This window comes from Rhinolophus sinicus, chromosome 2 (genome assembly GCF_057876585.1).
Source record: "Rhinolophus sinicus isolate RSI-liver-muscle chromosome 2, RSI-T2T, whole genome shotgun sequence".
Classification (NCBI taxonomy): domain Eukaryota; kingdom Metazoa; phylum Chordata; class Mammalia; order Chiroptera; family Rhinolophidae; genus Rhinolophus; species Rhinolophus sinicus.
In genome coordinates, this window is record NC_142502.1 from 175,508,768 (window position 1) to 175,534,783 (window position 26,016).

Consider the following 26,016-nt stretch of genomic DNA (forward strand, 5'->3'; position numbering starts at 1 on the left):
ACTTTAGGATATCTGCAGTATGATGCTCAGGACCAAGTAGGTGACAGTCCCCTCTCCCTTGGGCCACCCAGCCTGTCACCTGGTGTCCCTTTAAGAGTCACTTTGAGAAGCTGGAGCATGACCAGGGATGACCCCAGCAAGGTATAGGATGAATAGCTGAGGTCACTGGAGATGTTTAGTCTGTAGAAAAGGAAACTCTGCCACCATCACAAATCTGAAGGGCTGTCATGTAGAACGGGGACCAGCTTTGCTCTGGGTGGCCTCAGAGGGCAGCACCATGGAAGAAGCTCTTGACCACTTAACAGGATGAACCATCTAGCAATTGATGGCCCCTGCTTAGTCCCCAGGGGTGGAGGGCAGATTCCTGCTTCCACTAGATGGCTTCTGAGATCCTTCCCAGCACGAAGGTTCTATGGAAATAAAAAGTTAACCCCAAATATGGATGATTCTAATAATGGAAAGTATAGTCAGTGCTCCGTTAGCAGGAAGCCAAGTGGGCAGCTTGTAGGTGAACTGCGGTAAAAATGGTAACAGTACATTTTTGAAAGGGTTCAAATAACTCTAAACCACTGAAAATATCCACAGTCAAGTCATCCATGGATTGTAACTACATAGTGCTTGTGCTACAGCAGAGGCTACCCTTTCCATTTGCCACCTAGAGATTGACATGTAGCCGGTTAAGGACTGAACTGTGTCCCCTCAAAATCATATGTTGAAGCCCTAACCTCCAATGGATTTCGAGGTGGGGCTGTTAAGAGATTATTAAAGTTAAATGAGGGCATAAGAGTGGGACTCTAATCCAATATGACTGGTGTCCTTCTACGAGGAGGAAGAGACACCAGGAGGCCATGTGTGGCCATATTGAGTCTTGGCCATGTGCAAGCCATGGAGAGAGGCCTCACCAGCAGCCATCCCTGCCAGCACCCTGATCCTGGACCTCCAGCCTCTAGAGCTGTGAGAAAATACGTTTCTGTCATTTACCCCCCACCCCATCTGTGGTCTTCTGTTATGGCAGCCTAGTCCACGCATACATACAATGCTCATGACGTTGGCCCCACAGAAGGTGGTAAAAAACGAATACGTATTTGCCTGGGATGTGTGTAGACCTCGGTCTGAGACACTGAGTAGTGACGACATTGATGGGTCACTTGGAAGACGGGAGGAAAAGGCAGTGAGAGGCCAGTGGACAAAGCCAGACAGTCCACAGTGCTGTGCTTGGTCACCCAAAAGGCTGCCAGGAGAGGAGGGAGTCGGGAGGAGGAGGGAGTCGGGAAGAGGAGGGAGTAGGGAACAGCATTTTCTTGGGGATGCACTGAAAACACTTGGGCTTCCTGTTAAGATATATTTTTTTAAGGGAAAAGAGAATTACACTAAGAAAATAGGAATAACAACTATTTGAATAGGTAGCAACATTTGGGCCATTTTTTAAATTTTCTTCAGGCAGGTAGGTTTTGTGTTCCTAATCTACTCTGAGGGTATTATTTTTACCTTTCATATTTTTGGAATACTGAGTGTGTCCAGGAATGGAATGTAAATTTAACCAAATCATTTCTCACTAAGCCAGGGTTGTGCCACGTTGTCTCCGGTTATGTTTGGTGGATGGTACTGTGATCTTCCCATCCTGCAGGGACAGGCAGCTGGCTTGCCAGACCTCTGCCCAGCTGTCCTCTTCCCGAAACGCATTCCCAAATATTCTATGATTTCACTTACATGTGAAATCCCAAAACCAAACCAAACCAAACCACAAAAAAACACAAGTGAATAAACCAACCAAAACAGACACATAGAAGCAGAGAGCAAACTAAACTGATGATTTCCAGAGAGGAGAGGGGTGGGAGAATGGGTGAAAAAGGTGAAGGAGGACAAGACGTACAAAACCACTTATAAAATAAATAAGCCACAGCGATGTAGTGTACTGCACAAGGAATATAGTCAATAATATTGTAATAACGTTGCACACTAAGTAACAACTGTTGCTCACTTCATAAGGTATATAAATGTCAGATCACAACGTACACGTGAAACTAATACACTTCTGTATGCCAGCTATACTTTAATAAAACATTTTTAAAAAGCCAAAAAAGTCCATCCCAGCCTCAAAAAGGGGTCAACCTGACAGGGTAAGTCTTTCCTGGCAAAGACAGCACATGCTGGATGTTTGAAGAGTGATTAGACATCAGGAAACTTGCCATTAACCTCTGTCACAATAGAAGAGAGAAAGGTTCACAGAGAATTTCTGGACCCCGGATATACACTGGTTTCCCTGTCAGAGGGGTCAATGGCCCCCAGGTGTCTCCTAGCCAGATCAAAGCCTCTGAAGACCAAGGGGGTCTTCACCTTACAGGACCAAAATGGCCTTGGGGACTGATAAAAGAGATTCTTGCTCAAGAGCACGGATCGTTACCGGCCACCCCTGGCTGGGTAGGCGAAGGAGGCAGCATGAAGCCCGAGGAACGTCCAGGAATGGACTTCGTGTGCCAAGGATTCAGAGAATGGAATTCTTGGGCCCTTAAGTGTAAATCACTAGCTCAACCTGTCTCAAATCAGGATAGGCCCTGTGAGCCATTTGAGTAGAGGCGTGTGTGTGTAACTCTGTGATAGATGAATCTATTGAGAAATCATCATTTTGTGTCCCTGGCACTTATCCCAAGCATTCTTCCCTAGGATTTGGCATTTGTAGAAGTACCTGCCTTCTGCTTACCTCCCCTCCATCATTCTGACTGCTTTTAAAGGCCCGGTCCACACTGACCTCTTTTCCAGCCCGTTGCTCTTATTGCTGGGCCTCCCGGCCCCCCAAGTGGAGTGCAGGCTCCTCCAGGAAGACCTCATCCCGCCCAGCGCCTGGCGGCGTCTGGAACACTGTGGCCATCACTACACAGCCTCACGTCCAGCAGCAGCTGAGACCTGCATGGGGCAGGCTGCGGGCACCCTGCCTTGTGGCTTTTGCCCGGGAGAAGACAAATGTGGGCTCTGCACACAGTAGGTGCCTAATGCTATACACATTTCTTGCTCAACAAATACTTGGTGGTGCAGCGGGGATGGGGGTGACATGACTCAAGCCCCTCAGTGGCCCCTGAGAGTCAGTGATCTAGAACCTAGTGGTCATCCCTGCTGGTGTCTGCACGGCCACCACTCCTGAGAGAAGACAGCTTGGGACCCGGGCAGCTGGCTTCTTGCTGTGGATCAGCACCAGTTCCTAAATCCCCTGGGAAGGAAACGTTCCCTCCCCCTCCTGACAGCCGATGAGCCTCCCGTTCCCATCAGTGTCTTGAGCCCTCTGGCCAGAGCAGGATTTCCGACCTTGAAGACGCTCAGCGGAGACTTGGGGCCCGAGCCCACATGCTACTCCCAAGCCCTGTGTACTCAGCTCCGTGAGAAGGCCCGGGGTGCCTCGCTCTGCCTGTGTCCTGCTGAGCAGCGGGGCAGGGCTCAGCACCTCCTGCTCTGAGGAGGACACAGTCTCTGGGTGGTCTGCCTGCCTCTGCGGAATCTCTCTGCGGGCCTGGTTCACTCGCTGTCATGTGATCTGTTAACAGAACCGTTAAGCCCAGACAACCCTTCAATTAGTGAATAACAAACCCCTTGAGGACAGAGCTCTGTGAAGAGGAGGAGGCTTTCTGAGGCAGGGCCCGGGTAGGCACTGTCCAGGCGAGGTGGAAAGACCTCCTGTAGACGGACCTGCAAATTCCCCAGGCTCTGAAACACGGATTTCCTGGTTGAGGGTGTGTTGGGGTGGGGGCTGGAAAGGGGCAAGTTAGGGAAACAGTGGGACTGTGTGTGGGATGGCCCCAGATCTGCGCTGAGAGTTATGTCAGTCAGATCGGGGAGATTATTTTGGACAACTTGGCTTTAAAAACAATGACGATCCTGAGCCAAAGGTGCTCTAGACAACATTTCTTCTCCAAGATTCTTTAGAATTCACAGTAGCGGTAGTGACCGCAGCAGGTTCCATGTTGTGAGCTGACTATGTGCCACGCACTGTGTTAAGGCTTTACATACATTATTAAATCCTTACAGCATGTCTGGGAGGCTGGCACTGTTATTGTCTCCATGTTACAGCTGAGAAACGGAGGCTTAGAAACACCAGCTTTCCAGCACAAGTTCACTGGGTCAGTGGGTATTGGAGTTAGAATTCTACCCAAGCTGTTTGGTACAGAACTGGGGCTCCTGGCCACTTTCCATGCTGCCAGCCACGGGCTCCTCACCAGCTCCCCCCCTGCAGCCGTTGTTCCTTGCTCAGCACGACTCCATTTGATTTGTTCCCATCTCTTGATGTGCCCCCTGCAGTGTCCTTGGCACCCTCCTAGCAAGCTGAATGTCACAGGATGCTGAACACCCCTGAGGGTGGTTAGGAGGAGCCTTCCCAAGACAAACAGCTCCTGGAATCAGGGGGAAGGGCCCTGAGACAGCCTGGTTCCTTCCAGTTGTTATGGCGATGGTGCAGGATTGTGAAATGTCACAAGGGGAGGAGAAAGCCACTTTCCTTCTGTTCAGAATGGGCCCCTGGGAATCAGGTGCTGTGAACATGGCCGTGTGAATGCCGTTAATGCAATCTCCCAAGACTCTGGGAGGCACACTGGTCTTTGACTTTGTCACATTACCCTGGACCCCGAAGAGGCCACGGACCCTGAGAGATGGCCTTGTACCGATCGTGAAAATAATAATAATAGCAGACACTCGTGTAGCGATTACTGCATGCCAGGCACCATTCCAGGGGCTTTATGTAAAATAACTTGCTTAATCATCACAACAACTGGATGAAGCAGGTTCTATTATCATCCCCCTTTTACAGATGTGGAAACTGAGGCCGAGTTTCATATCCTACATGCTCTGGGGCCAGTATTTTGGTGGAGGTGCTTTGGTACAGGAGGAACTTTGAAGTAGACGGACTTCAGTTCCCAGAAGTGTGGGCCAGGCATGGAGGGTGGCCGGTTGCAGAACGAAGTCTTACATGGGCACTTTCCTGTATGCTTGGGCCCTCGAGTACCAACCTGCTTCCACCATCAAAGGAGAGAAGTCCACAAACTTCAGTGGATCATTCCCAGCCCAGTGCTTTGTGCCCTCTTGCACCTCACGCTTCTAGAGTATCCCTTAGTGCCAGGCACTGGCTGGGGCCAGCATGGGAATCGGACGGGATCCTTGCCGGACCCCGCTTCCAAGGCTCGCAGTCTAGTTGGGAGAATGACCCAGGAGCTGGCGCTCGGCCAAGGCACAGAGCACAGCTGGATGGAGAGAACCCAGGATGTGGAGTGGTGACAGGGCAGCCTGCGGTCAGAATGGCAAGCAATGAAGGTGGAAACAGGCAGGAGCCAGACCCTGAAACACCAGGTCAAAGGTTGGGCACTTTCCTGAGAAGAGAGGGGCCATGGGAAGCATTTGACTGGGAGCGACATGACCAGACCTGCATTTTGCAAAGACCACTCTGGCTGCACCATGGACTGTGGATAGGAGGGGACGCGCTGTGGACCTGGAGGTCACCCATGCAGCCCGGGGTGGTGGGGACAGAGAGGAGTAGATTGATCAGAGGCAGAATCCGAGGAGTTTTCAGACTCGGTGCCTAAGGGGGATAAGGGTGGGTCAAGGAAAACCGCAGGCTGTGACTTTGAGCTCCTGGATAGATTCATGACGTTATTTCTGAGACAGACACCGGAAGAACAGGTCTATGGGAAGATGAGTTCAGTTTGGACGTTTCGTGCCTCTGGGTTAACGGTGTGTGGGCAACCAGCTTCATCAGAACATGTTCTGAGGTTGCAGAGGAGGGGTGTGCGCCGGCATGGCAGAGGGCAGAGGAGGAAGCGATGAGAGCCATGCTGGGCCCACGGCTGAGGACAGCCGTCCCGAACCCCCCTGCCAGGAACTGGATGCATCTCACTGCTTTTTAGGGATGGGGACACGGAGGTCCCAGTAAGTGGCTTGATCAGGGGCTGCCAGCCCTGTGAACAAACTTGGGCTTCTTCCATCTCTTCTGGTCTGGGGAGGGGGACCCTGGCTTTCCACCACTTCACTGGCTTCTTTCTCTGCTGAACTCTCCAGACCTGGGGCCACTGTCGACAGGACAGAGCAACTGTTTTCGGTGTTAAGCAGGCACAGTGCTATGTCTGTGGTTGCATGGAATCCTCTTCTATGCTCCATGAGGGTGGTACTATCACCCCATTTTAAAGACGAGGAAAAGCAGGCTCAGAGAGGTTAGGAGACTAGCCCCAGTCACACAGCTGTTCACTATGCCTCAAAGTAGCTTTAGCAGACCCTGTCTTTGCCACTCGTGGAGACTGGGGCAGCTGCTGTCTTAGCAGAAGGCGGCATGAGGACACAAAGAGCTGCATGGGGACAAGGGCCAGGGGCAAGGGTGGGAAGCGAGGAGATTTGGAACCAAAGGAAGGGCTGGGCATACCCTACCATGTGGTTCTCTGGCCCTGGGAATCCTCATGGCCCCTCACCCTGAGCGTACAAAATCTAACGTCGGAAGAGACAAGCCTCCCTACTTCAGGTCAACACAGGCTTTACTTTTTGGTCCAGAAGCATGTGGGAGCAGGAGCAGCCTGGCATCTCTCAACCCGGATATGCAGGTGAAAGTACAATAGCTTTTCTGCAGCTCACCACTACTAGGCCCAGGGGCTGGGGCTTTACAAGGCCTCTAGCTACCCTCTTAGCCACCAAAAGTTATTTTAGGAAGAAGGTTGGGGATAGAAAGAAGGACATCAATAACATACCTCTGCTGTGACACACTCAGCTGGGCTCACATGGTATCGATACAGTGACAATAAACTTGGAGGTCTCAAGGCCTGAGGTTGGCTACCACCTCTGCCATGGATGAGCTCAGGGTTCCAATCCAACAAGACAGATGGCTCAGGTATTTTATAACAGGATTCAAATGGAACTAATTCTTTTTTCCTCCCTTATCACTTTGCACACATGAAATCTATTTTAATTAGTTTTCAGTAGATGATCTTAAAAAAAAAAGAAAGAAATCCCACAGATTGCTCCCACCCCCAAATAGTTCTTAGAGAAAGGAAGATTTATCTTGTAAGATTCTTAAGAAAATCTATATGTGCTCAATGCATTTAAATAACACTCATTAAAGTGAACTGCATGCAAGCTGGCTTCTCTAGTCACAGATGAGAGACAGTCGCTTGACCTATTGCAAATCAAAAAGCATTTCCACGACACCTTTATTTTTCAAATGGTTAAGTTTTAAATTAAAGTCCCAACACCCTTTTTGGGAAGGCAGACTAACACAAATAGCCCCAACTGAAATTTTAGCTCAGTCGATTGGAAGATAATTACAAGAAACAAAATGTGAAATTTTAAATCAGGGCACTAATGAAGTCTAAAAATACCAGTGGCCCATCCCTCTGGCTGGCAAGACCTGCTCTTTATGGATGGGATTTCTCCATAATTACTCAACCCCGTGAGAGGCCAGGTTGTCACGTCAAACAATAGTCGGAAAAATCACGGGACTTTAATGAGCTAGATCTCAAAGCGTTCTATGGTGGATCTTATTATAATCCTGGGCAAGGTTTCAAACAGTGAACAGGAGGAAAGGAAAGTTCTTTTTTTTGAAAGTGGAGTTCAGACTAGTGTTGATACCATCACGCAGTGCCTCCTGGTTCCCGCTTGGAGCCAGCTGTCTGTCATTTGGGAGTGTGAAATCAATTGGGCTCTGGAGATGTAAAATCCCGAGGGGCAAAATTAAAAGTGACCCAAATCCAAACCCACACGGTCTTGTCAGGAATATGATTCTCACATGGCAAGTTTCAAAGATTTGGTTTCAAAATTCGGTTTCTTATTTTTAAAAATATGCAGTTGTTTGACATTAGCTCTGACAGATAAATTATAGCTTTAGCAATAAAGGCTTTTAAGATTAGAAATGAAAGGAGAAATTACTTAAAAAAAAACACACAAAAAACCAACAAACCCACCCAGGCTTGAGTTTGGCAGCTTTTGTATGTGCCTGTTTCATTGTCTTTCTTCACCCCGAATGGAAGGGGATAAATCAGCTGATGAGGGCCATAAATAGAGAACTGAGTTAAATGTAATGTCTGGGGAAACAGCCAGCTCGCTGGCAAACTATGGAAGTCAGTGTGACCGGTTATTACTGGCTAGAGCTGGACGGATCTCATTGGCTCACAGAAGGTGAGGCTGTGGACACTTCCCAGGTCCATCCCATCCCTGGCCGTTACCTGAATCTACCCTATAGGGGTTGGAAGATGGAATCCCATCAAGGCCCCTCTTTCTTCTCCCCTTCTGTTCATGGGCTTGGACCCACCATAGAGGATGGTTCACATCCTCTGGCCTCACAAAGATTTTACAGGTGTGGCTTTGCAATGGTCTGCTGGCCCAGTGCACACAGGGGCCAGCAGGGGCCTGTCTCTACCACTGTGTTTTCCTGATCTTATGAACTCAGGTGTCTGATGATGATGACATGCACCTGGGTCTGGCAGCTTTGGGGCGGGGCATCCCAGTTCCCCCTAAGCCCTAGTACTACCTGAGCTAGTTACCTTTTTGCACAAAAGAAGTTCTTTTCCTAGATGCATGTCTGAAACTTGGCAAGTCAACAAGACCTTGCATCAGCCCTAGGAGGTTCTCGAGGTGGGTGTTATGCCCCCTGTGGTGGGGAAAAGGGAGCCCACCCACTGCCTCGGGCTTTGGCAAAGCCTTGGGAGCAGCTGGGGCACCCAGTGCCCACTGTGTCAGTATTGACAACATATAAACTGGGAGTAAGTTGTTTTTTTTTTCCTTTTTAAAGGGAGAGAGAGCTTAACCAAAACAATTCAAACAAAAAATCAATTTAGTCAATTTTTTTTTTTTAAAAGATCTTAAATAAAGTGAGAGTTTACCAGAATTTAAATGTAATTTTCTATAATTTTGTCATTTAAAACTAGTGCTGATTTCCAAAACAAAGACAGTCAGGGCGCAATCAGATTGGGAATTAAACCCAATGAAGATCTAGATACAGCTTTGTTGTTGGGATGCTTGACAAGGCCTGAAAATTGCCCAAAAGGATAAAGATAGAGATTCAAGAGAGTGGGCTGGGCGGGAAAGACAATGGCTAGTAGGAGTCATTGTTTTGCTAAGAGGCAAGACCACCCCTTCCCTGGCCCCGAGATGCAATCTCAAGGGGTTGTAAGTAGGGAGTCTGAGAATGGTGCCCAGAAGTCCACACTTCCTAGGACCATCTACTCCGCCCCTTCCAAGTGAGGCCTGGATGCCCCAGCAGGCAGACTGCCCACCATGTACTCTCCTGCCTGCACCTGGGTCCAGGCCTGGCTGCCTTCCCTCTGCACTCAGCAGGAGCAGGACCCGGCTGATGGAGCTCTAACGGGATAGGCACATTGGGCAGATGGGCCCACCAGCCTCACATCCGTGGCCCCTGGTCCTTGCGCCCATTCTGGACCCTGCTGGACAGACCGCTCACCTCAGACGGACAGCAGAGTGAGACCTATTTGCTGAGGCCTTTTGCCCTAACCCTCAGGCTGGGGGCTCATGTCCAGAGCCAGGTCCTGGTGTGCTCCCTCTTCCAGGCTCTGTTCTCAAGGATCTGCCTTGAAACCTGCCCTGGGGCTGGGGGGGGGGGACTTAATTGAAGGCTGAGCCTGGAGGTGCTCTTTCCTGGAGCCTCACAGAGCCACCCTTGGGTCCTTCAAACAAAAAAAACTCAACCGGCTCAGCTCAGGATGGTCTTCGAGTGTCTCCTGGGCCTCAGCTAACGCCTAGGGAGATGCTCTCATCTGATGGCACGGTGGAGGGTGCTATTCTGGGGAGGGACACAGACAATTCATATTCTCACTGTCCTCATGAGTGAAAGATGGAGGAGGCCCTGAAGGGATTGTTCCATGGAGTCCTAAGTGCAGCACATGATTCCTGCTCATTCTACACTTGGCCTGGCCTTGGGCTCAGAGGAGAGAATGGCCCAGGGCTTGGGCTGGAGGCAAAAGGGCCCTGGACTTTACAGACTCTCCCCTCCCCTCCTGTTCTTGCCCACTCACATTCCCCTGTCTTCCTTGCCTCGTCTTCCTCCCTCTCCTCTGTCTCCTCTGTCTGAGGCCATGCTGTCTTAGGTGAGTCCATTAAGGGAGCTGCTGGAGAGCAGAGACCACCAAGGACCACACTCCTGTCCATGCTGTCGTAGTGACACGTGGGGAGGCACAGAGGCAGGCACACAGGGAGCATGTGGCAGCAGGACTTACCTTTGGGGTGCCCGGGATCGGTGAACTCATACTTCCCCACACCAATGGTCCGCAGCATCTGCAGCCCGTGGGCTGAGTCAGTCGTGGGGGGCCCATTGGTGGCAGGGGCACCGCTGGGGAGAGTGGCAGATGGCTGGGCTGGTGGTGGTGGAGGCAGCAGGGGCCCTGCCATATGGCCGTTGCCCACAGTGGTGGGTCCTGGGCGGGCCACTTGCCCTACACCAGGCAGTGTGGACACGGCCAGGGGCTGCGGGCTGGCATACAGGGCCTGGGCAGGCATGTTGACCACCACGCTGCTCAGTGGCTGAGAGGGCGGCTGTGGGAGCGAGTAGTGGCCTGGCATCAGCGGGAGCTGGGGCCCCACGTGTGGAGGCAGCGAGGGGGTCACCCCAATGACTGGGGCCTGGACGTTCACTGCCGGGCTGAAGGTGGGAGGCTGGGCCACTCCATAGGAGTGTGCGATCAGAGCAGGCTGGCTCCCGGCGGCCACCGTGGTCACCCATGGCCCTGTGCCTGCAAGGGAGACGGAAGAGATGTCATCTGCCGGTTACACATTCACTCAACAAACACCGACTTCCCCAGGCCCTGTCTGTGTTGGGTGCTGGGGTTACAGAGCTGGACAAGACACCTGTGCCCAGGAGCTCACAGAATAAGAATCTGTGATTACATTCGCACAAGATAAGTGCCTTAGGAATACATGAACAGATGGCAGTGAGGGCTCCGAGGAGGAAACACAATCTGCCTCAGAGAGGTTGAGATGGAATAAAGTAGAGAGAAAAAAGTGGAGGCCTTCCAAGAGATCTGAGTTCAAATCTTGGCTCTGCCACTTACTAGCTAAGAGCCCTGGGCAAGTTGCTTATCTTCTCTGAGCCTTATTCTTCCCATCTGTTAAATTGAACTAGCGACACCTACCTCACAGGTCTCCTGGGAAGAATCGAATGAGAAAACGTATTTGAAAAAACCCCCACAAAAACTAGCAGAGTATCTAGCATATGTTAAATGTTCCATAGATACTGGTGTTTTTCCTTTTTTTCTGGAGAATCACTGTGTGAGAAAGGACGGGAATGAGAGCTGGATTGTGTGGATAGGTTTTTGCTGGGCAAGGCCAGGGCACCAGGGCCTGAAGCTGTGCAAGGGTCCTGTGGTGTCGGAAGGGAGAGCTGGGGGTGTGCGCAGTGTGGGAAGGTTGGTGGGGGCTGCTCTCCACAGTCTTGCTGGCGGGGGGATGGGGTGGGGTGGGGTGGGGCGCAGTCTGTGTCCTGCGTGACCTCTGTTCTGCATGGCTAGCCCTGGGGGAAACATGAGAAGTCCATTTTGGCCATTAAGGAAGTTGTGGCTGAACAAGGAAGTCCAGACATGCCTCCTGAGACCCAGTACAAGATACAAGACCAGTGCCCAGGTCAGGCAGAGAAGGGCCCTGGGCCTCCTGAGCTAAGCTGACATTGAGGTGAGTCAAGCAGGCTTGTGAGTGTGACTGGGAGATACAGTGACAGGCAAGGCCAGTGTGGGTTGCCTCTGACTGAATGAGTGTGGCTCTAGGCCTCTGTCACCTGAATGTCACCTTGATTTTCATGATGCCTCTGGAGTGGCAGTGTAGATTGAGGTCAGGGAGCTGAGGAAGGAGAGTGGGGGCCAGGGGGGACTCTTAGGACCACGAGCCCCAGAGGCTAGGAGGTGGGGCTGGGAGTTCCCTTTCAGGAACAAGATTGCAGAGTACTGAGAAACCAAGACGCAGAGTGACTATCAACCACCAGTGGGCGCTGTCCCTGAGAAGTGGTCCAAAGAGAAAGCCACTGGGCCTGGTGGTGGAGAGCCCGCCTTGGAGTCAGACAATGCTTTAGTGCTGGTTCTGCCCTCACTAGCTGGTTGACCTTACGCATAAGCCTTCCTGAGTCAGTTTCCTCATCTGCAATGGGACAATAATAGCACCAACTTCACAGGGTTGCTGTGAACATAGAGACGATACACAAAACAAGGCCCATAGTACATGTGCAACAAATAGTTCTGATTTTGATAACGAGAGAGGTTGGAGAAAACTAGAAGATGGCAAATGTTGGGGAAGCAGTGCCAGAAAGATTCTAGAATGGGGGATTCTGCTAAAGGGGATTTTGCAAGATTCTGCTAAGGGGGATTATCCCCCAGCCTGAACAAGAGGAGGTGATGTCACCGTGGGCCAGCCTGGTGTCTTAAGGACAAGGCATGATCTCCTAAGCTCAGTTTTCTCTAGGATTAGTAGAGAGCCTGGAAAAATGCATCAGAACTTGAGAGCACAGCTGGCGAGATCTCAGATAGCTCTGTGGCGAAGATACAGAGATGCTGTGCCACGGAGCTGACTGATTTATGAACTGAGGAATGGCGCAGAGGGTGCTGGAGACCTGGAGAGCTGTTTCTAGTGATGTGCACCAGGCCCTGCTCACCGTTTTTACCAATGATTTGGATGATGATGTGGGAGACATCATGACTAAATCTGCAGGTGACATAGTATTAGCACAGGTCAGCAATAAAAGCAGGAATCTAAGACAGCCTGAGTCACTCAAAAAGATATTGCTAAGGTCTTGCCCTTGGGTCTTCATACCCAGCTGCCTTAGCCAGACTATGAAGGGATGGACAGGGTGCGGAGTAGCCACGTGACAGTACTGGGTTCCTACTGTTGGGACCGCATGTGGTGTGGCTACCACCAGAACAGGAGTAAAGTAAAGCTGCAGTGATGGAAGCAGAGGGGCTGAAAGAAGGAGGTGCTGGGCGGACCGCACGCGGGTTGTTTGTGTTGGGATCTGGCAGTTGAGCAATGCAGAGGTCAGAGCAACCCCTTCACAGGTAAAAGGATTGAAACCATGGACTGAGGGGCGTGGCCGATGGTCTTGGGGTGTTTATCATGCAGAAGACTTGCAGCGGGAAGAGTGGAGTCTCCAGATATGGGCTGTGGTATTGAGAGCCAAGCAGATGTGTTCTGTGTATCCTAAAAGGAGGTGTGGGACCAAAGGGGGGAAACAGGCAAGGCTTTTGTTACGGTCACAGCTGTCCAAAGAAGGCCGAGGGTGCTGTCGGAGGTGGAGGATACCCAGTCCCAGGGATGCGGAGCACCCCATCTTCAGGTAACTGATGGCGAGGGAGAACCTCACTGCAAGGTGTGACTTGAGAAACTGGTTACGAGTCAGAGTACTGAGGTTTGGAAATCACTGGTGATTCAAACCCTAAGTACATTCAAAGTTACTCTTCCCATGTCATTCTCGCTCGCTTGCCCTCCCAGATACTTTCTTGAGTAGCAGAGAAAGGAGGTAGAGACACAGATACTGCCCAGGAAATTACACACAGTGTCCCCATCCCCACCCCAATGCAGCCTGATGTCTGGTCTGCTGAAGGCCAGTGGGTCAGGACCTGCTGAGGAGCTGGGGCACCCAGGAGGCCACTAGCACCTCTCCCAGCCCTGGGAATAGGTGTCTGTCCATGGAGGAAGTACATACCTGGATTGTCGCTCTCTCTCATCTGTTTGGAGGGCGGCTCATCAGTGTCCCAGGGCGTGGACTGATTGATGGGTGTCTGCCCCCACCGGATGCTGGTCGTAAGTCCCTGGGACTGACTGTCCGCTTTGGAGATGCCTGGGGCCTGGGGAGAAGCAGAGCAGAAGGGTGAGCACAGCTAGGCAAGGGTCCTGCCCTGGGATCTACCCACTGAGCAGTCCTGCTGCCTGAGCCATGGGTCAGAGGCAGAGCCGTGGCCCCACACCCAGTCCCACGGGGGAATCACAAAGCTTTTTGGCACAGGAGAAGCAGCAGTGACCTCTGCTAAGCTCCCACTTCCAGGAGCACCCAACCCAGTGCCTCCCTGGCCACCCTCTGCAGCTGGGTGGCACCTAAGCTCTCCACCCGAGCAATCACAAAGGAAAGAGAGTTCTGTGCTGTGAGATGTGAAGTTCCCTTAGCCCTTGGATCATTAATAAACTGCCACAACATCCATGGGCATGTGCTGAGCACCAACTGTATACTCAGCCCAGGCTCAGTGCTACCATATGCCTGGCCCCTTGACCACGTGAGAGAACGGCTCTCCAAAGTTCCACCATCAGGCCCCACTCTGCCCTCACAGCAAGGCCCCAGAAGTCCCACTCCAATGGAGGAGGCATGGGGAGGGTGGGGGCTGAGGCTGATGAGAGGACAGTTCCAATCCTGCCACCAAGGCTGGAAGACAGGGAGCAACTTCACGGGGACCCTCAGCTCAGGAAGGAGGCAGGTTCCCTGCTCCAGGATCTCAGTTTCCTACTTAGATATGTAGATTAATGAGCAAATGAACCACAGGGTGAAAACAACTATTAGGACAGCATTGGTCTCCCTGAGCTACAACCTCAACCTGGGATATTATATAGTCATTAAAAATCATATTTACTAAGAATTCTTAATGAGATGGCAAAATGCTTACACTATAATGTTAAGTGAGAAAAGCAGGACATAAAATGACACCAATATAACCTCACCGTGTAAAACAGCATATGCAAGAGGGAAAGAAGTAAAATGTTAACAGGGTTGTTGTTCTCAGGTGAGAGGATTATGGGTAACTTTTATTCTCTTGTCTATGCTTTTCTGTATTTGCCAAATTTTCCACTAAGGCCATTACCATTATTATAATTATAATATCAATAACAAAAATCCAGAAAGAAGGTCGGAAAGCCCAGGACTGGCATAACCGGGAAGTGAGGGGGTGTGGATCTCAGCAGAGGTGGTTTCAGGAGCAGTGCAGCTACAGCCCAACCAGTTTTGGTGTGAAGGGTGAGGTGAGGTGAGGTGAGGTGAGGTGGGGTGAGGTGGGGGCAGAGACGTCTGCCCACTGGGGACAGTCACAAAAGGCCAAAGGAGCACCAAGGGGCATCTGCAGGCCTTTCTTAGGTGAGGGCCATGGTCCTCGTGACTTCTGATGGAAGCTGATCCAGTGACCCAGCTGGTGGGGGGTAGTGCCCCCTACTGGGCCTCTCTGACCAGCAGGATTTTCCTGGTCCCACAACAGGCCGACTCACTGGAGAGTAGAGTGGGGAGGGCAGACAGCTCTTACTGGGGCTTTGATGCCTCATGCAGATGACAGCCAGCTCCTGCACTAGGCCTGCTGGGAGGAGGAACCGAGTAGCCTCCCACTAGGACTGTAGGATGCACTGAGCTAATTGCATTAGGCTGCACTTTATCTCTGGCTTGCATTTGAGATGCTTCACATCTGTGAACAGAGCAGGAAACAAAGAGTGAATCTCCTGAGGAAGGAACAATTCAACAGACAAGCCTCCTCATCAGAGGCTCCTGTCCCATTTCTGTCTTTGGGACAGATGGGAGCTTGGGGTGCGTAAGGGGGTTTGGGATTAGCCACACTCACCCAAAGTTGTACAGAACTTGTGGAACAATAGTGTGGCTTTTACAGCATTCTTTAACTAGAAAGTGTTCCAGTGTGCCCTGTCTGCAGCCGCTCTGTATTCCCAGATTCTTGGGGTGCTGGTGGGTTCAGAGACACAGAGGTTTCTTCCTCATAATAATCAGAGCCATGGGAGGGGGGAGCCTTGCGATGTCCCGTTCAGGGCCCCGTTTGGGTGTGAAGTTTGAAGGTGGAGACCCCAACCTCCTCACCAGCACCATACTTTACTGGCAAGACAGAAACCTATCCTGCCAGTAGGGGGCGCTGCAGCCCCTCTCTGATGCTGCCGGTTCCTGGAGGCCTCCCAGGCCAGAGACAGGTTTGATTCTCAGGGTCCCACCTTCGCATTTCTCCCCTGCTGAATCAGCATCCAGACCCCAGCCTGGTGGTACCTTGACAGGGTAGGGGAGGGCTCTGGGAACTCAGAGGCACTGGGCCTGGCCCTTACAGCAGGCAGTGCTGCCAGCAGAGGTGGCTGGGGTCTCCTCCTCCAGAGTGGATAACCGGATGCTGAACTCTCAAAACTTCAGGAGTTCCGGTTTTCACCTTAACATGAGGGAGTTTCTGAATTTGAAAAACAGCAGAGTTTTCCAAGGGCTCAGGCCTTTGGTTCCAAAACACTCCTGCCAGCTTGATCTCTTGTGCCTCTGTTGGTTAGCTGGTTTGTGCAGTAAACAAGCACTGGGCCCCTGCTTTGTGCCTCGCCCTGCCCAAGACACAGGGGATGCTAAGTGATGGAGACTCAGCCTGTCTTGAAGGGGCTGCTCTCAGCTCCCTTTGCAAACTGTGACCGAGTTAGACTCCAGAAGGAAGCCGGGGGCTCTGGGGTGTGGCTACAACAGGCCTGCTGTCTGGCTATGTCTTTAATGAATATTACAAGCAAGTCCTTATGTACAAGAAATTTGTTCTGCTGTGAGAAGGAAAACAGTCTTTTTTATTTTTTTCCTTGAGGAAAGATAAATAAGGCCACTTGTACTCTACTCCACACTAGCAGCTTCTGAAGCTATGAGCAACTTTCAGTTCAGGAATTTTTATTTATTTTATTAAAATAATGACACGAACATTCCGTCCTCTACTCCCTCCAGAAAAAACATGGACATGGGTTGCGTGCTTTGCCCTTTGCCCAGGCGCCTGGGCGCCCAGGTGGGAGAGGAACATCTGGTAACGTGAGTCAGCCTGGCCTGACCAGAGCCCCTCCTCCTGCAAAAGGCTCCAGGTCCAAAGTAAGCCCCCAGTCCTGACTTCTGGAAGCTTCTGGGGGAGTATGTGTGGGTGCAGCTCCAGCTCTGAATGTAGCTCCTGCTAAGCCTTTCCCCCAGGGTCCAGAGCTCCAAGACTCCACCAAAGGCTCTCCAGGTTACCCCCAGCCTAAATGCCAGGGCTCCTGGGGTTCCACCTCTCAGCAGGGGGCTGTCCGGAACACGAGAATGCCACAGAAACCAACCAGGAGAACAGCTCAGGCTGGAGGAGGAAGGCGGGGGAGCCTCCCCTCTACCCTGCCACTGCCATTGTCTGGGACAGCAGTGAAGCCACCCAGACATTTGGCCTTTCCCCAGTGTTCCTGGCCATGCTTCTGCTCCTGTGACATGATGGCACTTGGCAGAAAGAGGAAGACGAGGAGAGCCCTCCTCCTGCCTGGCACCAAGAAGTGGTCCTATCTGCCCGTCATCTGGCCAGAGCGGGCTTTTCTCTGCTTCCCTTTAATGAGATGCTAATGGCATGCATCATTAACGCAGCAGCTTTTAAACCCCGAGCTCTTGTAAATTTTCAAAGGTCACACTTTTACGGTGGCTGACAGCATCCTGCTTCTTTCAGCAACTGAAGAACTAAAGACCCTGATCCTTAATGGATGCAGCTCTGTGAGGCGGTGGCATGGGCTGAAGCATCTGCTGGTCGGGGGGCTGGGAACCTCCACCCTGCAACAAGCCTCCCAGGGCCCCCGAGTTGTGCTCTACCAGCTTGGGGAGGACCAGTTACACGCCGCCCACAGAGCTACACCGGGGCCTGCTCCATGTAGGGGAAGGTGTGCGGGGCCGCAGGTGGTGCACAGTGTGGAGATGCCCGACAGAGGGGGGAGTGAGGCCGACACCACTGGGGAGGCAGAGGCACTTTTCCTCCCACAGACAACCATTTGCTTACCCGGCTGTGCACCCATGAAACGGGTTTCACCCAGAGGGGCTGCTTTTTCCTAATTTGTCCACCCAGAGGGAGCACCTTTTTCTGCTTTCCACAAAGGTGCCATACAGGCCAGCAAAGCCCCAGTGGTCAGGGGTGTTTGAAAGATGAAGGGATGAGCCTCTGCGGGGCCCTCACAAGCCTCACTTGTCCTCACCCCCAGCCCTGTGCCCAGGACCATCGCAGTCTCTGCCCGCTGCCTTTCAGGCTGTACTGACACTGCACTGGCAGGCCAGCTCCACAAGGGCAGGGACCCAGCACAGTGCCTGGCCCAGCTGGTGCCTGGCATGGTGTAGGTGCCCAGGGAATGAATACGGGCAGGGTCTCTGGGCTACAGTGCTGGCCAACAGTAGGAACATGCAGCACTGGAGGTTCACAAATGTGTGAATGCAGGGAGTTCACTTAGGAAGAGTGAATAACGTGGGTAATGAACAGAGGTGTGAAATAGCTTGGTGTGCTTGGGCAACGTGATGCAGGGGAGATGAGATTTCCAGCCTGGCAGCCTCATGTGCGGGGACCCCCACCACCACTGCCCTGGATGCTGCTGGAGGCTTCTCAGAGGCCCAGTGCTGCAATCCACTGCCCCCCACTGATGTGCCTGAGTGTTATGGAAGATGTGGGATGCTGAGGTTGACACCGGCCTCTGTGGGGTTAGGGGACCACCCAGGAAAACCAGAACTCAACCTTTTCCATCGTTTTCCCAAGAAGATCAGAAGAGGGTGAATCCCTGGAGCCTGAAAGTCAGGGAGGGCTTCCAGACGAGATGGGGTGGTGTTGGGCCATAAAAACTAGGTAGGATCGAATAAGGCTGATGGATATGGGCTGAAGTCGCCTCCAAAGGACCCCACAGCAACTAGTGTGTTTCCAGTCCACATACATATGACAGAGTCAGACTCGTGTGGGCCTCCTCTGCGGGGAATGGCAATGCCAGCACACATGGCCTGGTGATGACCCTGCCTCTACAGACTAGAACCTGTAAGCCATGACACTGCTGTCACTTGTGTGGTGCTGACAGGGATTGCCTTCTGCTGAGTGTCATTGAGTGCAGCCTGCCCCATCCTTCACAGTAATGAGCCCCTCCCCTTCAGGGAGCAGAGTCCCCCAGCCCTCACCTCAGTTTAATTGGTCAGAAAATGCTTCCATGCTCACTCTGGGCCAGACGCCCAGTGGGATGCGATAGGCCTGCACCACGAATGCGTGAGGATGACACAGCCTGGGAGAGTGACCATAGGGAACAGACCCACGATGTTATGACACTATACCAGCTCTGGGCCTAGCCTTTTAAGTGGACTCATAGCCTCTGCCTTGGTCTCTCAGACCCTCCAGACCAGACCAGCGATCAGATGAATACCACTGAATGACCAGTCAACACCATGGGAGCTCATATGGTCCAGCCAAGCCCTCCCAGAGTGTCTGTGCACAAATATGGGAGATATTATAAAACGTTGTTTAAAGCAACTAAAAAAAATGGATACACAGTCTACTGTATATATTGAAAAATAGGAAAAGATCAAAAGTCATTTGTGTGTTGCTCTTGACATATAAATGTAACAGTTTTATATGTAACCCTTGGTGTTCCACAGAGGATCAGAGGCAGCATGACTATAGCAGGGGCTGTAATTACTTAAATGCGAAAGCTAAAGTTAGCGCAGTCTCTCCCTAAGCACACCCCAGCTGGGTGGGGGTAGGAAGGGGCCTTGGTTGAAAACTGAGAAGCCACAGGGAAGACATCAGTAGTGGGGGACTTGGGTCGGACTGCACTCTGAGCTTGATCGGCAGATCCATTTTTGTCTCACGACGCTTGTAATTTCCACCTAATTTGGGAAAGACAAGCTTTGGTGTGACACCCCCACACCCTCTGGCTCTGGATTCTGAGGACTCCTTTTGGCAAGGGACTGCTGATGTGACCTGAGTCCTGCAGTGGACCTTTGGCATCTTTTCTGACTTGAGATGGAAGCCAGAAAACTTGCGCTGCCAGCTTCCCTTGCAGTTAGAGCACAGGCCTGTGCCTGCCTGCTCCAACACTCTTGGTGAGATTTCGCTCTGGAAGTTGAGCAACATCAGGAAGCCGGCACAGCTCTGAGTCCACACTTTGCAGAGGCTGGTGGCAGAGGCACACGAATTTGGGAGCATGCAGATGGTGGAGACTCTGGGTCTAGTATTAGTGGTGAATGCTGTCATTTTCTTTTCGTTCTAACTCTGGAGAGTCCTCAGGGCTCCTCTGAGAACAGCAAGAGCAGGATGCCACACAGCCCCTAGCATAAGTGGATATGCTTGGGGACCTCCAGGCCCTCGGGCACCATATCATAGCGATGGCAGTGCTAGGACTGAGCATAGCTGGGCAGGCCACTCCCTGCAGAATGGACGTGTCACTTCCTTTTCAGCACCCCTCCCCCCCAATGCAAGGCACTTAGGTCTTCATAGTGGACCTGTGAGGACTGACGGAGTCCAGATTTTTGTAAACTTATTCTGACTGGTGTGTTGGGGTTAAGTGTGGGAACCTCCCAGGGGCCCTCGCACTACAAAGGTGAAGCCCCAGGAAGGCAATTCTTACTTAAAGAAATGGTATTCTAATGGTGGACATTCAGGATTGGGGAAGAGCTATTTTGGTGTCTGGGTTTTTCAGATTATAGCCTACAGGTTTATATACCTAGGACTGGCAGTTTATCAGCGAAAGCACTGATTCCAAGGTCACAGAGGTAGAGGATCCACCACCTCTGTCACCTCTGTCATGTCTCCAACATGAATGTGTATAAGTTATCTGGGGGGGAGGGGCATTGTTAAGAATGTAGGTTTCTGAGCCCCACCCCCAGAGCTTCTGATTCAGTAGGTCTGGGGTGGGAGACCCCAAAATGTGTCTCTTTAGGTAGTCCATGGACCTTATTCTGGGGAGCAATGATGGTCTTGATGTTCAAGCTCTCAGGCCCCTGTGCCTGGAAGGGGGGGGACCACCCGGGCTGCAGCTGCTTGGCAGGTCCTGACTGGGACAGACTTGTGGGTCTTGCTCATGGGGCTCCTAGGCACCAACTCTTGGGTCCTGCTGTCTTCATGGACTCCTGTTCCCAGCCCAGGTTTCAAGGGGGCAGAAGGACATGTTGACAGACATCAACGCTATAAATCTGTGGCCTCTGGGAAGAGCAAATGACATTTATGGGTCTCCCAGTTCTCATTTCATGATTGTTACTGAACTACAAACAAGAGAATAATTGCAGTTAAATTCCCACTTGGGGCCAGGGGAAGCTCTCCGGAGCCCCCTCCTGCCCTCATTAACGAGGCTGCCCTCTCTGGCCCCCTGGCCCCAGGCCGGCGCCCTCAGCCTCCCCTTTGGAGCAGTGCCATAATGTGCTCCGGAGCCCGATGAAATTTCTAATAATACTAACCAATGATGTGTTAAATTGAGACACTTCTGGCTCACATGCCGGAAACTGCACCGATGGTTTAAAGGACCAGTGCTTACCTTTCTCTATCAATTTGCTGCTAAATTACTGCTTTCAGAGCAACTTACAGAAAAGTAATTCTTTATTTAAATTTTAATTTCAATCTTGTCATTTTAAATATATATTCAGATTCCAATCATATTACAGAATATGATGATGTCTCTGGAGGGCAAGTGTTTCTGCTGGAAGCCTGGGTGGGACAGAGGATATGATGTGGGGAAGGGTGACGGGGGCCAGTAAGGAGAGAGCCGCCCCAGGGGACAGCTTGGCCAGCGCAGCCATGTGCTGGGGTGGGAGACAGAACTGTAGAGTCCAATGGTCGGCCTCTAACCTGGTCCTGTGATCCCACATTTTGTGTCCTGCCCCGAGGGCCCCTGCAACCACTTCCTGTGCTATCATTCTCACCATAAGGACCCAATAAGCCCCAACCATAAATAGATACCAGGCACAGATGAGATGAGGCTGCCTGGCCTGCCGCCATCCTACTGGCTCACATTTATTGAGCACCTCCTACGTGTTCTCACCTTCATTTTACACAAGAGCGTAATAAGGCCTGGAGCTGTACAATAATAGGTAGAGCATGCCAGACTTGGGACTCTAACTCAGGTCTACTCTGCCCTAAGAGGCGCTCTGGGACGTTCCCAGGCCACCTCTCTCCAGTCCACCCCCTGCTGTGGCTGACAGCCCCATAAACAGGCTTAGTCATATCAAGACCATGTCCACACTACCCTATTTGGGGAACACTTGGTGCCCCCTCACCCCCCCCGCGGTGCCTACAGGAGTGCCAGCCACAGCTTCTCCTTCCCAACTGGGCCTCCTGCTCTGATCCTGACAGCATGCTAGGGCCAGGGAGCCAGACCCAGTGGGCTTTCATCATTTCCTCTAAACCTTCAGACCCCCAGGCCCTAGGCCACCACTGACGGGTTCCCCCAAACACTGCCACTGTGGTCCTGCCCCTCTCCACTGGGGCTAGTTCTTCAGTCTCTGACCAATGCAGCACAGACTCACACCTCCACGCCTCTCCAAAGCTGGCAATGCACTGCAGGGTCCACCCTTCACATCCCCTCTCTCTTCAACACTCTACTCCCTCTCCCCCTCCTTTCTATCAGCCCCTTCCCCTTGGCTTTCCAACTCAGGGACTGAAAAACTCCTCGTCTGACCAGTTCACCAGCCGTTCCAGCATCTATCTGCTTTCTCTCCTTCTTTCATGGTCATCCTCACCATGAGGGATCAGGACACCTGCTATTCCACTCCTGTTACCCCTCAGCTTTCACTTTGTAACTCTTCCCACCCCTGCACTTCAGTAAAACCATCACCTTTAAATGAGTCACCTCAGTCACCTTTGACGCCAAATTCGGTTGCACTGGCTTCCTCCGTCTTCCCTCTTGAAGCTCCCTTCCCTTCTGTTTCTGTAACAATGCTTTTCCTGGTTTTCTACCTCTTTCGGGCTGCTTGTCTGTGGTGTTCACTGGCTTCTCTTGCCAGTTCTCCCACGTGGACATACATGCCCCAGGGCTCATGCCAGGCCCTCCCTCTCCCTCTCTCAGGTCCTGCTGGGCCCTATCTTCTTTCATAAGTATTTTTGTGTGTGGTAGCCATTGTCTTTGACAGGACCCAGCTTCCTATAGTATTCTGCAAGTATATTTGCTTTTCCGTTTTCCAACATCAAAGCCTGTACCTTAGAGAGGTTTTTTTGCTGAAAGTTCAGAACAGATAGCTCCCCTGCAAATGCAAAGCAACCATGGCTGGGGATGCTTTGTGCATCATGCTCTCTCGCAAGCCCTGTCCAGGTCCTCCCAGCCCCTTCCTCCAGACCCTCTCCCAATGGATGGGCCTTGTGGACAAAAGAAATGATAAATCTGGCAGAACCTTTAACTGAAAGCTTTCAACTTTCCTCTGACAACTGTCAACGGAAAACTTCTTAGTCCCATTTCCAAGTAACTTTTCATCCATTACAAAACCCACAAAATTTTCAAAGGGGCTTTGAAATAAGATCACCTAGAAAAAAAAAAAAAGCCCATCACAAATGAAAGTCTTTGAAAAGAAAGAGGCCCTTTCCTGTGCTTCAGCTCCCCTCTGATAGCAGTTTCCCTTTCATTCTGCTGAAAGGTGCAGGGCAGGCCTGGCCCTCAGCAGACGCCTGTGATGTGAGGAGCGAGTGGCCCAGACGGACAGATAGGGACGAGGAGGAGAGTGAGGGGCACCTGCTCGCAGAGCTGGAGTGCGTCTCTCATTGTCCCCTCTTCAATCGGCGCTCATGGCTTCCCGACAGCTGTGGGCCTTGTAACCTGTCCAGCCTGCTCAGAGGCTCAGACGCCCTGCCTATTCTCACTCACCTCAGCATTTGTGACAACGCAGCTTCCTCTAGACCACAGCGACTCATTTTCATTCTTGTTGTCATAGTGGGCGGGAAGGTAGGCATGGCAAGAGCAGCCCTGTTCTGGCCTTTGATGGGACATTCCTCAAATGCTGGCCCTGTAGGCGGTGACTCTGGGACCACCCCTTGACCTCCCAGCCTCAGAGCCTGTGACACGCCCTTCCTTCCCAGGGTCACCTCTAGACTCACAGACACACATTAGACAACAGCCGTTACTGGGAGCCTTTGTTATTTGCGGATTTGAAATCCTCAATGAATCTGGTGAGGAAGAGTCCTCTGTGCAGGGGAGCTGAGCTCGGAGTTGGTGTGGGGACACATGTGTGTCCCTTACTGAACTATGTGAGCTCCAGTTTGGCCCTCAGAGGCCTACACGCTGAGTCCCCGATATTAATGTGAAACCCAGCTATGGAGGCCTTCCCGGAAGTGGTTCCTAACCAGTCAGGGGAAGCGGCTTGGTCAGGCTGGCCTGGCCCCTCTGCCCCTCAAGGCCCTCCCAGGCCTGCCCTGGAGGGCATTCTAGGATTAACTGAGCCCGCATTGGGTGCAAGACCCCGTCCCACCCCCGCCCCGGAGCCAGAAACAACCCAAGACTGAGTCCCCGCTGATTGTCTGCACTCCCTCGGGGTTCCTTCTTCAACAAACACCTAACACTCCTACTAAAGCCCCCGGCAATCCACCTTCGGTGGGCCTCCACAGAGCATTTCTTATTTTTATTACAGACAAAGGCTCGCAGGAGACAAGGAACAGTTCTAATCTCTGAAGCCTCTGCTGTGTGACTCACACAGCCGACTCTGAGTGGGAAGTCGACTGAGCGCTTGACTCTCACGCCCGGCAAGGCGGTCCTGAGACAGACATCTTCAGCGACCTCATTAGAGGCCTAACAAGAGAGAGGATTGTGGCAGGGTCACCCCGAGGTCAGGCAGGACAAAGAAACACACGACGCAGCACAAATGTCCCTGTGAGGAGGCTTCTCAGACAGGGCGGCACAGCTGAAGGAGCTAAAATAGTTTTACTGCCGGGACTTGAAGACTCTCTGAAGCAAGACTGCACCCGAGCGTGCGTCTCAGGACTCGAGCCAGGATTCCAATGCACAGCGGGGCTAGGAGCTCTGTGGGACTGACCAGGCCTGCAGTGGCATATTCCAGAAGCATGCAACGAGGGCTCGGTTTATGTCTTGCCAGCTCCCTGGTATCCTTGCTCTGCTCAGGCTCTCTGTCATGAGACAACGTTTGGCCAGGCAGGGTCCTGATGGAGAGGCATGTCCTTGGGCCACAGTCCAGCTCAGCTCCCTTAGTTCAAAATTGAGGTAGTTCAAGGGATTTTTTTTTTTTTTTTTTAAAGAAAATGGCACCATTCAGAACCAGCCTGTCTCTTCAGGCTTTGGAGAGTTTGCTGGGGCAGATTCTCTCTAAACTCACTGAGGTCCAGGTGCAAGAGAGAATGTGGTAGAATCCTTAAGAAATGGTGGAAGAAGGAGGGAGACACAGGGAAGCAGCCCTCTTGGATTGATAGACAGACAGGCTTCTCTTCCTTGGCTGTGACATTGGAAGAGAAGTGGGGTTCTGGGTGACCAGAGCTGTGTAAGGCTCTGCCTTGCTTGGCAAGAGGATGGGGCAGCCACTGTACCAACTTCTGGGGCCATGGGGCCTAGTCCACGATGGAGAGGGCTGGCAGACTGTCTGTGAGGCTTTCCAACTATGTTGCTTGCCATGGAGCCCTGGGTCAGGGAGAGGAGATCCCAGACAAACACGCTGTATTGACGCCCCTTCCTTAGCAGTGGCTCAGACTGCCTGGGTCAAGGCTTCCTTCCCTTCACTTCCTTGCAGCACTGCTTGGCTACCACAGCTCCATCTGTTCTGTGCTGGGGACCATCGCCTTCAGGTGCACCATTCATTCATTCATTCATTCACCCCATACTTATTGAGAAACTAGACTGTACTGAATAGTCTCTTGTCTAGGGGAGCACCCAGGCTAATGGAGGAAGCATAATCATAACGGCTAATACGTATTGAACCCTGAGCTATGCCAGTTTATAACTCTCAAGACCCAGGAGTTTTTTGAAGCCAAGGTCAGTGTATCCATCTCCATCCCCCACTGTATTAGTCACCTCAGCTGCCATAACAAAATACTGTAGAATGGGTGCCGTAACAGCAGAAAGTATCACAGTTCTGGAGACTGCAAGTCTGAGATCAGGGTGCCAGCATGGCTGGGTTCTGGTGAGGGCCCTCTTCCTGGCTTGCAGACAGCTGCCTTCTTGCTGTGTCCTCACATGGCAGAGAGAGAGAGAGAGAGAGAAAGTTCTAGTCTCTTCCTCTTTTATAGTCCTATCATGGGGGCCCGATTCTCATGCCCTCATCTAATCCTAATTATCTCTCAAAGGTCCCATCTCTGAATACCATAACAATGGGGGCTAGGGATTCAACACATGAATATGGGTGGGATTCCGTCCATTGTA

The 26,016-nt window shown here is 51.8% G+C and overlaps 1 protein-coding gene across 5 annotated transcripts in view; it reads right to left on the reverse strand.

Moving 5' to 3' along the window:
* KLHL29 (kelch like family member 29) overlaps nucleotides 1–26,016 on the reverse strand; it is a 293,337-nt gene that overhangs the window by 51,314 nt on the left and 216,007 nt on the right. For all 5 annotated transcript variants that reach the window (XM_019757347.3, XM_019757277.3, XM_019757114.3 and 2 more), the window contains 2 exons: nucleotides 13,652–13,793; nucleotides 10,188–10,700 (listed from right to left, as the gene is read on the reverse strand). In XM_019757347.3, the coding sequence (XP_019612906.2) occupies nucleotides 10,188–10,700; nucleotides 13,652–13,793 (655 nt within the window). The remainder of the gene's footprint in view (nucleotides 1–10,187; nucleotides 10,701–13,651; nucleotides 13,794–26,016) is intronic.